This window comes from Mytilus trossulus, chromosome 8, assembly GCF_036588685.1.
Source record: "Mytilus trossulus isolate FHL-02 chromosome 8, PNRI_Mtr1.1.1.hap1, whole genome shotgun sequence".
NCBI classification, from domain to species: domain Eukaryota; kingdom Metazoa; phylum Mollusca; class Bivalvia; order Mytilida; family Mytilidae; genus Mytilus; species Mytilus trossulus.
This window is the reverse complement of record NC_086380.1, coordinates 17,385,053-17,403,301: the sequence shown is the minus strand read 5'-3', so window position 1 is coordinate 17,403,301 and position 18,249 is coordinate 17,385,053. Positions and strand designations below refer to the sequence as shown.

General features: G+C 31.2%; 1 protein-coding gene across 1 annotated transcript in view; it reads right to left on the bottom strand.

Annotated features, from left to right (window-relative positions):
• Positions 1 to 17,014, bottom strand: part of LOC134680628 (active breakpoint cluster region-related protein-like) — a 42,685-nt gene extending 25,671 nt beyond the window's left edge. Inside the window, exon 1 of the mRNA XM_063539748.1 lies at positions 15,258 to 17,014. Within this exon, the coding sequence (XP_063395818.1) occupies positions 15,258 to 16,722 (1,465 nt within the window). The 5' untranslated portion in view covers positions 16,723 to 17,014. The remainder of the gene's footprint in view (positions 1 to 15,257) is intronic.
• Positions 17,015 to 18,249: the final 1,235 nt, after the last annotated feature.

Below are 18,249 nucleotides of genomic sequence, written 5' to 3'. Positions count from 1 at the left end.
ATGGAACATCATGTAACATAGGTGGACCAGCCCCCCTCCCCCTTTTTGGTCAGGAAAATTTTGTTGATTATATACGGAATCACTGAAGCATGACAGGAGCCGCCCCCTTTAGTCATTAAGCTGCCCCCTCCATATGAAAAGTTCTGGATCCGCCACTGATATAATATTTATAAAAATTATATACAAATATTGATAGAAAACATAAATAATCCATAATTGGTACACCTCACTACACAGGTGTTGTCAATTTTATAGCTTCAGGTATAATATATATATAAATGACTAATAAATTAACCAACCACTAAAACACCAAAATAATTCATAGGATTTCTGACCAAAACAACAGTAAAAAGTCTACTTAATTTACCACCTAAATGACCACACATTTACATCAGAATTACCACCTAATTTGACAACACAATTACATCAGAACTGTAGAAATCTTAAACATTATTACATGTTATTACTGAACAGTGTCCAAAGTAAAAGTTAAAAGTCGAGGTACATAATTTACCACTCAATCTTGGACCACAGTTTGTATATTAGAACAGTAAAGGTCAGCTTAACCATATCAATGACCAGTGTCCATTCATATCATGAATACAAGTGGTTTAATAAAAGTAAATTATATGATGAAATTGAAGCCTTCTTAATCATATATAGCCCCATAAAATTTTTAAACAAGTATTTTGCAGCTACTTTTGGTTAGCAAATTTTCTCATCTCTAATGATGTTTATTTTCAAGTCTTGATACTAAAAAAGGTTATGTGCAAGTTAATCTAAGTTACACCTTACAACTACTTTTTAAATAAAAGAAATTAATTTAATAGGTTCTAAAACTAACATCTACATGATTTATGTAATTAATTTAATCTTATAAATACACATGTATAGTATTAAACCTAGAACAATTATAAATAATACAACATCAAATACCTTTATAACTGTCTTTCATGATTAATCTGCTAAAAATGATTTTAAAATATCACACTACCCTAACTGAATATAAGGTAAAATTGGGTATTCTATTGTAACCAAATGCAGAAAAACATTTAACATAGAAATTCTTCCGTGGAAGATCTGTTTAACGATAGAACAACGTTGCGTCATAACGAAAGTAATTCAACGCCCAAAGGCCATGTGAGTATCACTGTATGATTTGTCAATATTTTGAAATAAGGTGAGAATAAGTTTGTCGTGTATTTAAACATTCAGTCAGCCAATTACAATGTTTCTGTACATGTTAAACATAACTGTTACTTTAAGTACATTATTGATAACTCTCATAGTGTGTTGACAAATTTATTTCATGGTCAAGTACAGCGTTATATGTATTTCCGTCTCTTTTATTTATAGATTATTTATATTAAGTGGAGAGCTTGATGATATTAAGATGTATTTAATACCAGATACTTGACTTGCTATAATTGGGAATTCCTTTAAAGGAAATGAGTGGATTATCATCTTATTTGTCATCTGTTTTAGTTGTAAATAAAGTTAACAAAAGTTTCATTGACCAAAGAAAACTTCAGCCAATATTTAATTGCTTGGCCAGGTTGTTTTTATTTTTCATCAATTTTATGCTTTTTCAAAGAAGTAATATTTTTTTTTTGCAAACACAATTGCTGAATAATCAAAGTTTCTTTAACAAACTATGTCTTCATAGCCAGTTAAGGTACTATAAAGAACATTCAACACTTCAATTATAAGTTTCAAAGACTTTAGAAAAATTCCATATGGCAAAATAAAAAGAGCATAACAGGTAAGTTGCAAATCAACTGGTAACCCCAGCAATGTTTTTCCTTTCAAGTCACCTTCCAGATCAAAAACACATCTATTATAAAATACTGTATAAAATTTATATTTCTTCATCTTAAAAGAGTATTCTGTTTGTGCAACACTGAATTAATATGAAAGCTCAGAAAGAATATTTGAGAAAAAGCTATTACAGAGCAATAGTGTTGATTCATTATTTATCATTAATTGAATACCAATTTTTCCTGGATTTCATTGGTTAGGTTAACCACAAATATATATGTTCAACGAAGTGCACATTTAATGAAAACTTGTATGTGCAGGCTTTGGCAGATGGACAAAAAATTAAATAACCACGAAAAAACAATTTTTCCTCAATCCTGTAAAATTAGTTAATTCAAAGTACACAGTTCAAATTTTGTCCACCTTTAACCTTTATGATACATCATTCAAATATTCAACATAGATACATTTTATATTTAATATCAGCATATGATACATTGAATAGCCTAGAGAAATGTCAGATTATCAATGATATCTATTATATCTGAAAATGAATCCTATATATGTTCACTTTGAAGTCTGTCTTGGTAAATGAAGTGAAGAATTTGCATTTTGTTATTTTGTAAACACTATATGTAAAAGGTATGATTGCCAATCAGACAAACTCTTCACCAGAGACCGAATGACACAGAAGTTAACAACTTTAGGTCATTGTGTGGCCTTCATCAATGAGCAAAGCCCATACTTAACAAAGTCATCTATAAAAGGACCTGAAATAACAACTGTAAAGCAATTTAATTGAGAAAACTAACAACCTAATTTGTGTACAAAGAATTGAATGAAAAACAAATATGTAACACAGAAACAATTGACAACCACTCTATTACAGGCTCCAGACTTGGGACAGGCACAAACAGATTGTGGCATGTTAGCCGGCAGCACCCATTTTTATGCTTTAAATGAATTTATATGGTCAACCAGTAATACTTTGACCATTGCTTACATAGACCCTGCCTCAACCTTCAAAATAGAAAAAATTGCACACATAGTTGTACAAATTGATGATAAAACATGAATGATTGGCACTATCAAGACTACCTCAAGTTTAACTTAAAAGTTTGTGGCCTTCAGATTTTAGAATGAATACAATTCTATAACAATCCAAAATGTGAAAAAAAATTGACCAAGATCTTCATTCTTGTTCCTTCAGTCCATTAGGCATCAAATTATAGAGGTTCTCTGAGTGCACTAAGGACATAAATGTATTAATTGATTTGAAAGGAAAATGTTTGAATTCAAGCTGACTTCTTTTTTTATTCAAATGCTTCAAAAGACATATTTTTATATCTATTTTGGTAAATTTATAAAGAGATATTTATGTAATCTAAATCCAAATCATATAAACTAATAGAATTGGGTTTAAAGTTATGCAAATATTGCACTTTCTGTCACCAAAATAGTTTTAATTTTCTTTTTTAAATTTGAATTGCCTTGACACTTCCTGATTTTCAAACTGTGCCTTCCAATGGTATTTTAGTAAATGTTTCGCCCAGGTGCTTAAAGGTTTGAATACATTTAAAAAATCAGGTGAAATATAAATGATATCTTTAAAATGGGTTCTTTACACAATTCATTTCTGAATTGCGTTTTAAAATTGAAGAATGGGGGTACTTAATTTGGGAATTCCCTGCCGACAGACACAACATAAGACTACTTCCTAGTTCTCCCCAATCTCTGTCAGGTGTGGGAAACCCCAAGGGCAAATTTAAAAGCCTTGTAAAACCTAAAAATTACTTGCAACAAAATGTAATTGGAAAATGTAACTGTAACAAAATGTAAAAAATATCCCACAATGAAAGACAGTTTGACACACTGTGTGAAAATGTAACACAATGAAATAAATGTAATACACTGTGGTATCTGTGTGATATATGTAACACAATGTGTGATATTAAATTAGACAATATAGGAAATGTAAAAACAATGTGCTATCTTTTGAAGATTGCAGTCTTTGCATGTTACATAAAATAATTTAGAACAGTTTAAGTTCACTTTCTAAATTCAATAAACTTATAATAAGACTATAGTTGTAAATATTGAGGAACCCAGTATTCATTTTGCTAAGAGAGCCCATTATGACAATTCAGTATAGCATTACCTTTTACTATTTCCATTGAGTTAAATCATAAATGGGTGGATAGATATATGTAAAATCCAGTAGGGGATTTTCATCTTGTTAATTTGTACAGAAGTTGTTTATCCTGGCTAAAATGTTTTGAGGCATTACCGCAATTCAAAAAGTTTGGATCAGAACATCATTTGTTAAATATAAAAAGAACCTCCAAATAACAAATGATTACCATGACACAGAATAAAAAGTTTGAAAATTGCATATACTTTGAGTACTGGCACATTTATTATATATTACTATATATTGCATGATGAAGATGTTCTGCATTAATAGAATCATGATCTATAGACTCAAATGACAATAACAGTAATTTAGGCTCCATTACCATTTTGTTAATTTGGTTATCAATGTAATGATTTCCCTAATGTCAAATAGATATATAGTTCAATAATGCCTATAATTATACTAACAGAAACCATGTTAGTTTGCAAACTATGAGTCAGCAGATCTTACATACCTTTATGGAGAAAGCTCTATTGTTACACCCAGAGTTGCCACAAACTGAATCACCCCAAACAAAGCATAGATACAGGTTGTAATAAAATATTAGAAATTGATCTGGGCAAGATCGCATGAACAAAGGCAACAAAAATAATATGGGTCTTGAATCTTACATAACCAAAGCCAATTTAAGAGGTCATTTTCAAAACTCACGCAGCACTTCCTCAGGTTTATGTGATAACTAAAATTTTGAACAGATTGTATTAGCTTATTTCACTGATGAAGACTTAATTATAACTGTAATTTACAATTGTTTTACACCTAAAAAAAAAAACACAAGAAAATTGAAGGATGAAGGAATATAAAAATAAAATTCACAGGGAAGTTGTATTTCAAGTTCAAGTGTCTTTGACAGATTTGATGATATGATTTAAATTAATATTTATTTTTGTAAAAACATAGTATTTTCAGGACTGAAGGAAATGCCAAGACTTGAACCAAAAACAAATAATATTGCCAATGTAAACAGACAAGTGAAAATGTAGTATATTAAAATGACCTCCAATTGACAATTATATGGCCATTTTATTTTTACCACATAGTAATGTTTGTCAGTGTGAGTGCAATAAAGTGGTCATTTTGGTGATCATCCAAAATTTAGATAATAAATCAATTACATTTATAATATTTATTTAAGGACAAATATAATTAAGGACTTTTAAGAATAAACAATTTAACACTACCTTTGAAAAGTGCAAGGTGCACTAAGATTGTGTTTGATATTTATTTGTTTTAGAAAATAAAAAAAACAGTAAATGACAATCTAGATCAGCTCTATGCTTTACACTCTTAGAGTGTTTTTGCAAGCTAGGCCTGTTGTCAAAGATTTTAAAATGAGAAATAAAACATTAACATATAAACTGTATGATACATGTAAATTAAAGATCTGAATATATACAGGTGCTCCCACAAACATACATGTATTTAAATATTGTGCTATTTTAATACATATCATGTACATGATGCACATGGGTGTACCCTGAAATGCAAAATGTTCATGACTTTTAAAAAGATAAGAATGTAAAAAGGTGCTTCAATAAACATAAACCTATTGAAATACTGCATTCTATTTATTATATATTGTGAAGTTATTTAAGGGTGTACTCTGCAATGTAATACAGGTAATCAATACTTTGAACATGTTTATATTATTTAATATTTATCACTAAGTTACAGATACTCATGGAAACCCTTCCTCATTATAAATGTCATTACAAAAATGCACAAAAAACTTTATCCTGTTGACACAGAGAAATGTCTTGCCTGTTCGTAATTTTGATAGTAAAATCAAATGATAAAATTTAAATGGCAATATTTTTACATGTAAACTATGCAACAAAATCTCCATTGAATGTAATTTTCATTTTCCAGTCTTGGTTTTGTAAAGTTAGAATCCCCTGTTGATAAATGATTGAACAGATTTTTTCCATACCTTCACCCCCCCCCCCCCCTCATATGAAATTAATGCATATAAATTCAGGATATCAGTGATAAACAAAATCTAATGTATTATAAAATGGCAGATTGTAAAAACTTTCATTGTAAAAACAATGTGGTCAAAAACATGCAGTCAAAGGTCCTGTTCAAGTGCAATAACAGCCTAATTTAGTCATAAAAACAAATTTCCTTTATTAATTACTGTAATACATTGTACCAAGAAATATATAGTTAATGCTATGTTTATTTATTACTAAAATACCACAAAATATATACATTTCCTTTACAATTCAGCTAATTCTTGTATAAATCAATATGTCTTGCAAAAAATATCATTGTTATAAATTAAAGCCTTTGTTTTGAATGAAATAGCATTTTTCAAAATCAGTTGACATCTTTAACAAAATAAAAACATATTGACCCAGACTGAGTTGATAATACATGTAGTTAAAAGGTTATCTTTTAATGTTTAATGTCTGTTAAACATAATTTACACTCAATGTACATTTTCTTTTATAAGTCTTTGCACATACAACATGGATTCTTTATTTTATATTACAAGGGCATTTTATTTTCATCAATGCAACATTGTAAAATTCCATGTCTATCATCCTTATATTAGTGTTATTACAATTTCTAGCTATTTTCTTTATTTTGCTAAAACAATGTAAAAAGCTCACAAGTTAAGAAAAAAAAAGAAGCTGGATGAGAATCTAGAAGTTTGCAAATACAAAAAATGTAATGGTGTTTTAACAAAATCCAGAGTCTCTCCTACATGATCATGGAACATTTATAGTAACATAAAATCAATAAAATAATTGCATGGCCTACAAGAGGTGGATTTAGGGGGGTGTCAGGGCCCAGGCCCCCCTTTTGTGGGAAATATTTGGTTGATTATAAATGGAATCATTGTAGCATGACAGGAGTGGGTCTCCTCTCTAAGTCTTAGGCAGATAGTTCGCCCAACTTATGAAGATTTCTTGATCTGCCACTGCCTACACATACATTTGTTGGTAATCCCCACTTGACAAATATACATACATGACATAATAGCACATCAACAGTTTATTATTAAGTGTTCCCATTAGTCCTCTCTTAAATGAAAACAAAATTTCGGTACAAAGAGCTTTTTTTCAAACCTCATCAGGAAACAGTCAAACTTAAACAATTAAATGTAAAGGATGTATAAATACCCAAATACAGTGAGATGCTAGTATGATCAAAAGGGACCATAAAAGAACAGTCAAATTCATCTAAGGTCATCTTAAAATGATCTGAGCATCACTGATCAGTCTTTATGTAAACAAAACATGCTGCTGGCATATCATTAGTTATAAGTGAAGTTTAAGCCTGGTTCCTTTGACAACTTGCTGAAGATTGCCTCACTGTGAGTGCCTGAAAACTTTAAGAGCACTATAGTTTTAAAGAGGGATCTTTTTCTACTATTTCAGGTTATCTGCTATTCATTAATCAATTAAAACTAGAGGCTCTTAAGAGCCTGTGTCGCTCACCTTGGTTTATGTGAATATTAAACAAAGGAAGCAGATGGATTCATGAAAAAATTGTGTTTTGGTGATGGTGATGTGTTTGTAAATCTTACTGTAATAAACTGTCTTGCTGCTTACAATTATCTCTATCTATAATGAACTTGGCCCAGTAGTTTCAGTGGAAAATGTTAATAAAAATTTACCAATTTTATGAAAAGTGTTAAAAATTGACTATAAAGGACAATTACTCCTTAGGGGGTCAATTGACCATTTTGGTTATGTTGACTTATTTGTCAATCCTACTTTGCTGAACATTATTGATGTTTACAGTTTATCTCTATCTATAATAATATTCAAGATAATAACAAAAAACAGCAAAATTTCCTTAAAAATTCAGGGGCAGCAACCCAACAAAGGGTTGTCCGATTCGTCTGAAAATATCAGGGCAGATAGATCTTGACCTGATAAACAATTAAACCCCTGTCAGATTTGCTCTAAATGTTTTGGTTTTTGAGTTATAAGCCAAAAACTGCATTTTACCCCTATGTTCTATTTTTAGCCATGGCCGCCATCTTGGTTGGTTGACCGATTCACGCCACACATTTTTTAAACAAGATACCCCAATAATGATTGTGGCCAAGTTTAGATTAATTCGGCCCAAAAGTTTCAGAGGAGAAGATTTTTGTAAAAGATAACTTAGATTTACGAAAAATGGTAAAAAATTGACTATAAAGGGCAATAACTCCTAAAGGGGTCAACTGACCATTTCGGTCATGTTGACTTATTTGTTTATCTTACTTTGATGAACATTATTGCTGTTTACAGTTTATCTCTATCTATAATAATATTCAAGATAATAACCAAAAACAGCAAAATTTCCTTAAAATTACCAATTCAGGGGCAGCAACCCAACAAAGGGTTGTCTGATTCGTCTGAAAATTTCAGGGCAGATAGATCTTGACGTGATAAACAATTAAACCCCATTTCAGATTTGCTCTAAATGCTTTGGTTTTTGAGTTATAAGCCAAAAACTGCATTTTACCCCTATGTTCTATTTTTAACCGTGGCGGCCATCTTGGTTTGTTGACCGGGTCACGCCACACATTTTTTAAACTAGATACTCCAATTATGATTGTGGCCAAGTTTGGTTTAATTTGGCCCAGTAGTTTCAGAGGAGAAGATTTTTCTAAAAGCTAACGACGACGGACGACGACGACGGACGACGGACGACGACGACGGACGCCGGACGCCAAGTGATGGGAAAAGCTCACTTGGCCCTTCGGGCCAGGTGAGCTAAAAAGGTTAGTGTTTTTGGAATTTTGAATGGTTTATAAGAAAAATTTGTTTGAAGTATCTTTCTTGAACATGCCCACTCCTGGTGAATACTAGACAGATCATTGCTCAAACACTCTTTTTCCTAAATCAAACTGATGCTTAGTTTCATGTAGAAAGCCAATAGAAATAGGCCTAGGCTGTATTTGTCTATTTTAATGTTTTAATGACCTCAATTTTAATCAAGGATTGTATCATTTACAAGACAACAACTACCCTATCATAATACAATCTGTAATTTACGAACTTTTATTATGAAGGTAAACATCCTTATTATATTACATTTGTACTTAAAGGTCAAAATACAATTAGGTCTTTCAAGTACTTAAAAGATATCTTAGTAAAAACCTTAAATAGTTAATACAGACTGTATGGGTTTTACTCATTGTTGAAGGCTGTACAGTAAGCTATAGTTGTTTTAAATATTTATGTCAGTTCAGTCTTTTGTGGAGAGTTTTCTCATTGGCAATCATACCACATATGTTCGGTCTTTTGTGGAGAGTTGTCTCATTGGCAATCATACCACATATGTTCGGTCTTTTGTGGAGAGTTGTCTCATTGGCAATCATACCACATATGTTCGGTCTTTTGTGGAGAGTTGTCTCATTGGCAATCATACCACATATGTTCGGTCTTTTGTGGAGAGTTGTCTCATTGGCAATCATACCACATATTCATATTTTTATATTTGTGTGAGTTAAGGAAAGCAGCACCAAACAGTAAATGTAAGACCAGAATAAAATCTTTAAAAAACAAATCCAAAACATAAAACACCTTATTGTGTCTTTTTGACATAAATTTGAAGAGAAGTTCCAGCTTTAAAACTTTGGTCATTACACTTCCCAAATGGTCAGTTCTTGGTTAAGCTAAAATATACAAATCCATAGGACTTGAAGCAAACAAAACATAATTTGTGGAATGTGTAACATACAAAAAAGTGAAGGAACATCACATTTCTATTATTCAAATATACATACTTGGGGCTGTGGCCATGTTACTTCTGTGATGCCTCATATATACATACTTGGGGCTGTGGCCATGTTACTTCTATGATGCCTCATATATACACACTTGGGGCTGTGGCCATGTTACTTCTATGATGCCTCATATATACATACTTGGGGCTGTGGCCATGTTACTTCTATGATGCCTCATATATACACACTTGGGGCTGTGGCCATGTTACTTCTATGATGCCTCATATATACACACTTGGGGCTGTGGCCATGTTACTTCTATGATGCCTCATATATACATACTTGGGGCTGTGGCCATGTTACTTCTATGATGCCTCATATATACACACTTGGGGCTGTGGCCATGTTACTTCTATGATGCCTCATATATACACACTTGGGGCTGTGGCCATGTTACTTCTATGATGCCTCATATATACATACTTGGGGCTGTGGTCATGTTACTTCTATGAAGCCTCATATATACACACTTGGGGCTGTGGCCATGTTACTTCTATGATGCCTCATATATACACACTTGGGGCTGTGGCCATGTTACTTCTATGATGCCTCATATATACATACTTGGGGCTGTGGCCATGTTACTTATATGATGCCTCATATATACACACTTGGGGCTGTGGCCATGTTACTTCTATGATGCCTCATATATACACACTTGGGGCTGTGGCCATGTTACTTCTATGATGCCTCATATATACATACTTGGGGCTGTGGCCATGTTACTTCTATGAAGCCTCATGACCATTGGGATAGTCAATATCAGAAGGTGTTTTAGTTGATAGAAAAATTATATCATAACTTTCAATGTGCTATGCTTTCTAAATGCTAAAAGATAACAATTTAATTTGAAAGATGGCAAAATATCAATGAAATTTTGAAACAAAAATTATTTAAATCTTTCTTTATCGGTGTCTATCCAATTAATTAAGATCCCTTGATCAATATGAACATGATTATCATATTTACATTGGCATGCTTTAAGGTTTACATTAACATGCTTGATAAACTAAAAATTAAACTACTCCAGTTTATTTAAGACATTAATAGGGTTCTGTCTGAAAAGTTAAAATCAAGATAACAAATTATTGAAAGCTTTTTATTTTAGCCTAAAGTTTTTTATGGGAGGAAAAACATGCCAATAAAAAAATTGGCAAACTATCATGACTATGGCCTTCAGTAAATAAACTTTACAAAAATAAACACAAGGCATGTTAAGAGTACTATGTGTACAAACAAGAACCCTACATGACTGACAAAATTTTCTGGGTGGGTTTAATACCACATCCTCATTCAGCTGTATTTTCAAATTGAATTCCTTAATTTTATAGAAATTTAATCTAATCACAAGGTTTTTTAATGGTCAGTATAAAGGTGTTTAACCTCAAAACCTTAATGTTAAGTGTGGGTGGTTAGAAGAGAAAATCCACAGGTACAGCAAGGTGAGTCTAACTTTCCAAAATGTAGACTTCTGGAAAATTGAAACCTCAACATCTGCATTCTTATCATGCTTATGTTGCCAACTTTTTTCTGACAAGTTGAAAGGGTAGTTCATGTTTATAGCTTAGTACTCATGCATGGTTATGATTAAATAACATTTACATTCCCAAGATTCATGAAGTTTAAATTTAACAAAGAACTCTGGATTTTATTAGGGTGTTTTGGGGATGACCTTTTAAAACCATTTTTGGAGGTTTTATGTCTTGAACTTGACATGTCAATTTAACCGCAAAATAAGTCGGAAAAGTTGAAAATTTGGAAAATCAGTAATAGATCAATATAAATAAATTTGTTTGGGCATGTTGAAGTTAACATTTAATTCATTAATTAACTTCAATTATTAAATGTACTATAATTTATTTAAAAGTCTATGTGGGTTTTGTCAGAAAAGGTAAAATCAAGATAACATGTAATTTACCGTAGTTAAAATCTTTTTACTTTAGACAATATTTAGACCAAGTAAGTTTTTTTATGGCAAGGTATTGAAAGCATGCTAATAAAAAAACTTGGCAAACTATTAACTTCAGCAAATAAACTTTTCGAAAAAAACAAGTCATGGTAAGAGTACTTTATGTAAATACAAGAACCCTACATGACATGCAACATTCTCAGGGTGGGTTTACCACATCCTTATTCATCTCTATTTTCTAATTTAATTCATTAAGGACATTTAATCCAATCACAAAGATTGTTTACGGTCAGCATAAAGGTGTTTAAACCCTTAAAACCTATTGACATGTGTGGGTGGTTAGAAGAAAGAGAAAACCCATAGAACTTGTATAGGTACAAATCAGGTAAGCACATTAGGTGAGCCAAATTTCAGACTTCTGGAAAATTTAAACCTATACTTTTTTATTCCTATGTTGTCGACTTTTTTCTGACCAGTTGTAATGGATAAATCAAGGGTTAAGTTCTTATATGGTCATGATATTAAAAATACATTTTACATTCCAAAAAGTCACAAGCGTCTTAAATTTGACAAGGAACTTAGGGTTTTATCAGGGTGTTTAAGGATGTTCGAAGAGAATGCTATTTTGGAAGGTTTTATCCAAAATTTGAAATTCTAAAAATATCCATGAAGTTTTATGCATCAATTACTTAATAAATGTCTTTTTGTGAATAATAGGCACAGCAACCAAAATATCAACATTAGGTTTTAGTCAACACTTAAGTTAGAAATATTAGATTAAAAAGAATTTTTGTTTGGTCATCCCTTTTGTCATTGTAACATGGATGGCATCAGGTGAGCAAATGTAAAGTAAACAAAAATACTGCTCAAAATTGCATACAAACAAATGGTATTTCTGTTCAGGGCTCAAACCTGCCATATTGCACATCTGCCAATGCAATGTCATGCATCATGTGATTACAAATTTGAAATAAATACCTATTGATTGTTTACCTTTTACCTTAAATTCATATAAAAATATTCCTTATACATTACAATGCACTTTCTGAATAAATATTTACTATAAATTCTAATATTACGCATTTAAGGAATATATAATGAGTTTAGAGTCAGTTAAATGTAAACAAACAACCCTGATTTGTTAACTTCATCACGTACGTCATGTACCTGATCAAATAAAAAGTAAAAAACTATTTTTTATTCATACATGCAATAAAGAAATAAAGACCATAAACATTTTAGTGAGAATTAAAGTACTATAGTCATGATAGTCATTTTGACTTATGTGACAATCCTTTATGAAATGTATATGAACTTAGGTTAAAACGAAATTGTCAAGTAAAGAAACATCAACAATGACAGGAAGATCGTTTGAAGTGTTTGGGTATACAAATACATGTACTTGTATGATACCAACAGTCACATGGATCATGACTCAAAGTTTAAACTTTTTGTGTCATGAAATTATATTCAGCTCTCATGTCAAGAGTTTCACAATATCAAATATTGATAGAAAAAGGAGATTAGATGATTATATTAAAAAAGAAAAGAGAAAAAAAAAGAAACTGAAAATTTTATGCAACAATAGCAATATATTGTGTTTACTTTACAAAAAATGATATCTGTAACATAATTAATTTCCTGTTAATTTGTTCATTAACAACATAAGACATTGTAAGAAGAATAAGGCAAGGATACAGTAACACCATATAAAAATTAAGAAGAATCATGATAATAGCATAAATTGTCATGAGAACCTTCAACCATGAGAACAGACAACATTTTTGGCTTTTTAAAAAAAAACAATCGTTCTTCAAATTCTGAATAGTCCTTAAACATATATACAGACTTAAGTATTAGTAATTTCAAGTTTTTTGCCTTCTTATTTTTACAGCATTTAAAGAAAGACATGATGGAAGACAGTTTTCCATTTTAAATGATTCCATTTTTTTTTATACATGTTATTTCTTTCACATGTTAAATGATCTCATTAAAAATGTTTAAGTTTAAAATCTTTCATATTTCTCCACTATCAATTAGTTTTGCTATTCATATACGGTAGTGTGTAAATTAAAAAGTTTAATTTTTCAAGGTTAAATAATAATTCTTCATGAACATCTAACAGATTGGTTAGTTCTGTGCATATATTCTACACCTGTCAAACTTAAACAGCAGATTGACATTGATGTGTACCAATCTCAAGTCAAAATCACCTAGAAAACATCTAATACATGTACCTTAATAATCCCTAAAGATGTTAGAGCACAAGTAAATGTATGTATAATTGTCCAAGGGCAATTTTGGTAAAACAGTTCTAAAATCAACTCTTATATCATATATATGTATCAAAAAGATTAAAAGTGATGATAAAATAACTGTAAACTATGTTGTAGATTAACATGATTAAAGGGCATCTGAAAATATTGATGTACAACATGAGAAAATATAAAAAAGAAGATGTGGTATCAGAGGTGGATTTAGGGGAAGGGCAGGGGGCCAGGGCCCCTCTTTTCAGGAAAAAATGGTGGATTATATAGGGAATAACTAAAGCGTGACTTGAGCAGCCCCCCCTCTTAGTCAGTGGGGCCCCACTTATGAAAATTTCTGGATCCGCCACTTGGTATGATTGCCAATGAGACAACTCTCCACAAGAGACCAAAATGACACAGACATTAACAACTATAGGTCACTTTTTCAAGTCAATTTTTCCTCTTTATGTACAATGATTAAAGGGTATAAATGTGTTTCTCATTCTTCATCTATAGATGAATGCTATATATGTAAAGATATATTGCTTTTTTTAATCATTCAGATAATATCTGATTACTGTTTTTAATGCAAAAATGTAAATCCCAGTGTTACAAGCATTGAATTAGTTTAAATAAGGTACATGGGAACCACACATTAAAGTTAAATATTCTAATACCAGTCAAAGTCAGAACAATATTAATTGTTCCTAATTCTTACTCATTTATCATTTAATCAATGTAAATATATAATTTGATATGGTAGAACAGAACACTGCCTGTTTTAAGTTAGGTAATTTATTGTTTTCAAATCTTTTGATTGCATAATAAGCTGTACATGCATACAAAAAATGTAATAAAGCAGGTTTCTGTAAAAGAAGTTAAGACTATACGTGTGATATTCAGGGAATCTTGCATCTCAGCTTTAGAGAACCCTTCTTTCATTACACATTTAGTCATCTATTTATCGATATTCAGATGGATTCATGAATTGTACATCATATGTATATCATTTTATATACATTGTTGTAGACTAAACTGCCTTAGCAATCAATACCTACAAACTTCATGTAACTTAATTTTCACAGAGTCTTTCACACTGCCTAAGCTTTCTAGATAGAATTACATGTGTTCATGGTGTTAGAGTGATGATAAACTACCTAGTTTTATTTTCCCTGGTGATTTTTATCCTCATACATTTTGTACATGTTATAAGTTAAGCTAAACAATCTGATCTTTTATCCAAAGTAGTCTTTCTCATCTATTTGCTGACACACATGCAAGACTTAATAAACAACCAACCAAAGGATTATTACAAGTATTGTATTATCTTATATTGACAATACTGTCATGACTGTATAAAAATATGTATACCAAAAAATATTCAAAGACATCTCAAAGAACATGATAATTGCCTACCTGAAGGGGAATGACTAGCTGAAGAGTTATCTCCACCTGATGATGTTGAAAGTGTTTCTAAATTGTTAGCTGCTTTATCAGCATGGTCCACAGTATTGTCAGACTTTCTAAATTCAGTCACATTGTCATAAAGATCCTCCTCATTTTCTTCAGAGTCTGGCGAGTCATCTGTTATTGTTTGTGATCGTGTCAAAATGAAATCCAAAGATATATTTTCATAGTCATTTCTACTTTGTCTTCTTTTTTGTAAATTTGGTAGATTTTCTATTTGACTTATTTCCATGCTTGGTTTTCTTTCCGGTAATCCGGGTGGTTTGTCACTTAATGTTTTGACATTTTGTAAATGATCACCCTGGTCAGTTTGGACATGATGTTTAACATTCTTTCCCTGTTTGTCCACTACTAAGTTTGTTGATTCACTTTCATGACTAATTTTTTTAAACGAGGTGGCAACAACCTTTTCCTCGCTATCTCTGTTACTTTTTTTCCGTATTTTTCTCATTTTTTCATTATCTGCCTCCGAATCACTGTAATCAGGTTTTATTTTAATCTGTTTATTTCCTGAGGATAATCCTGTTGTGTCTTCCTCTCGGTGATTGTTTATTTCGTAATCACGGTCATTGTTTAAAACATTATCTAAATCGGTTTCCTTAACTTTACTTTTACCTTTGAATGTACTAAAAGTTGAATTCTCACCAACAATATTTATAGTGCTTTTGAAAATTGGTCCATTGACGCACTGAATAGGAGTAATAATATCGATTCCTTTATCTGACTCATGCAGTGTGTCTTTCCGCGGAGGTACAGCTGGTTTAGGATGAGTTTTCGGTTGCAAGAATTTTCTTGGTAGCGGATCACTTTTGGGTGTCACCTGATTAACTTGTTCGGAGTTCCAATTTCGATGACATTTCTGTTTTAAATCCTGATCGTTGTCATCAACTGACTCATGGCTGTCAAAATTTGTCTTATCACATATTTGTGTAGTTAATAGTTCAGGGGAACTAGCTAATTCATTTTCTACTAATACATGTCCATTGGTTGACCCTTCAGGATGCTCTATCACTGCGTTATCTTTCTTGTTTGAACAGTTATCTGCATCAATATTACTTTCTAGTACAATTCCTGCATTTAAAGTGACAGCAGATTTTATACATTTTTCCAGAGCATCACCTATACCGTTAGTTAAATACTTACTACCTCTATTATTGTTATAATGTCTCTCACCGCCGTCATTATCAGCTGTTAATTTCCCTTGTAAAAATGTTTCCATAAATTCGCATTGTTCTAATTGACTTTTTAACTTATCTGATTTTGTTCTCGTTGCATTATATAACTTTTGTAAAATCTCCCGAGGCCTTTTACATGAATAATTATCTGAACTAAAATCACTTTGTAACAGCGGTGCATTAACTGAAGGAAATTTTTCTTTCCATTCAATATCGAAAATCCTTTGTATTTCTTCCATATTAGAAAACAGCTGTTTCAAACGATTGTTTACCTGTTAACTACATGTGTTGATCTCTATACTGAATACACATCTAACTTCAATCAACATGTTTATATTATCCACTCGGAATACATAACTTCCGGGGTTATTATCGATGAACAACTCGTTCCGTAATCCTCTACCTTTATATCCGAATACACATTGAGTTTATCTATTTTGGGAATACCTAAATCCTGTGATTTTCACAAATTTGTTTATTCCCAGCACAATTCAATTGTATGTTGTTCTCTGCAAAAACACACCTTCGATATTAAATGATAAATATACGTGTTTATAGTTATGACAAGTTTTTGGAGTTTACAAGATATATGTAAATGACATATTTATAAGCCCATATCGTTACCTGTACATTCAATTTTACGCAATATCTCATTATTTCAGATATAAACATAAATATTGGGTATCAACAGTGTGTATTGCTGCGACCGCTGTTAAAGTGTAATATTTATTGTCCCAAAATATTCAATAGTTGGGGTTTTTTTTATCAAAAAATACTTTAATTTTTTTTTTAAAACAAATTAAATATCAGCTGGGGTATAATCTTTTATAATCTCTTGAATTATTAAGAGGAAGCATCTGGGTTTTTCAATATTCCTTGAGGTTTGTACAAAGTAGTTTAAGCTATAAAATAAAACCGCCTGAAGTATTTTGTAACTTGATTGCCACTGCCGGTAAAAAGTAGAAAACCCCCAGTAGATTTATTAGTAAATTTTGAAAATTTGGGGAAGCAATACTATAGTTGGTACTTCAAGCTCATTCAGAAGCCTTTGTAACAGTTTCTTGAAATTTCAAAACGTTTAGAAAAGTCTTTAAATTTTGACTTTATTTAGAAGTAAATTTAAAATGTAAATGTGTAAAAATGTGTTTTACATTATGTATATAGTGTTTTAAAAGTTTGCCATAAATATTTTTAAAGATTGGTGCTTACATTGCAATGTTAAATGTTTGTTAAATTCTTTGAATCTTATTTTAGGTTTGTATGTGCACGCTATAATAAAATAGTGAACACGAATCTGCTTTACCAGATACATATATGTGTAAATATATAATTTTATCATATGTATCTGGCGTTACAAACTTTAATTATTACAAATTGAATTTTAACATTATAGTAGAAAAATAAGCCCATTTTAAATCAGTCAGTAACATACAGAAAAGTTAAAGGAAAGTCTTTAAATGCTTATAGAACTATGAAGACCTCTAATAAATGCTTTAGGTCTTTCACAAAAAGTGTCCTTTTCTTTCCTTTTTTCGTTATATAATGCAAATTAGTGTCAAAAGGTGCTATAATAATTCAAAGGTGTGGCCGGGTTTCATGTGTCGTGAAAGTGAGCTATCGAGTACTAAGACCAGAACTTTTGGAAGTTTGCCTTAATGTGGTAACTATATACTAGTATACTGTTGCACTTACAATGGAAAGAAAAGCGAAACCTTGCGTGACAATAAAACTGTATTATACATAATGGGACAACTCACCTAATGTGC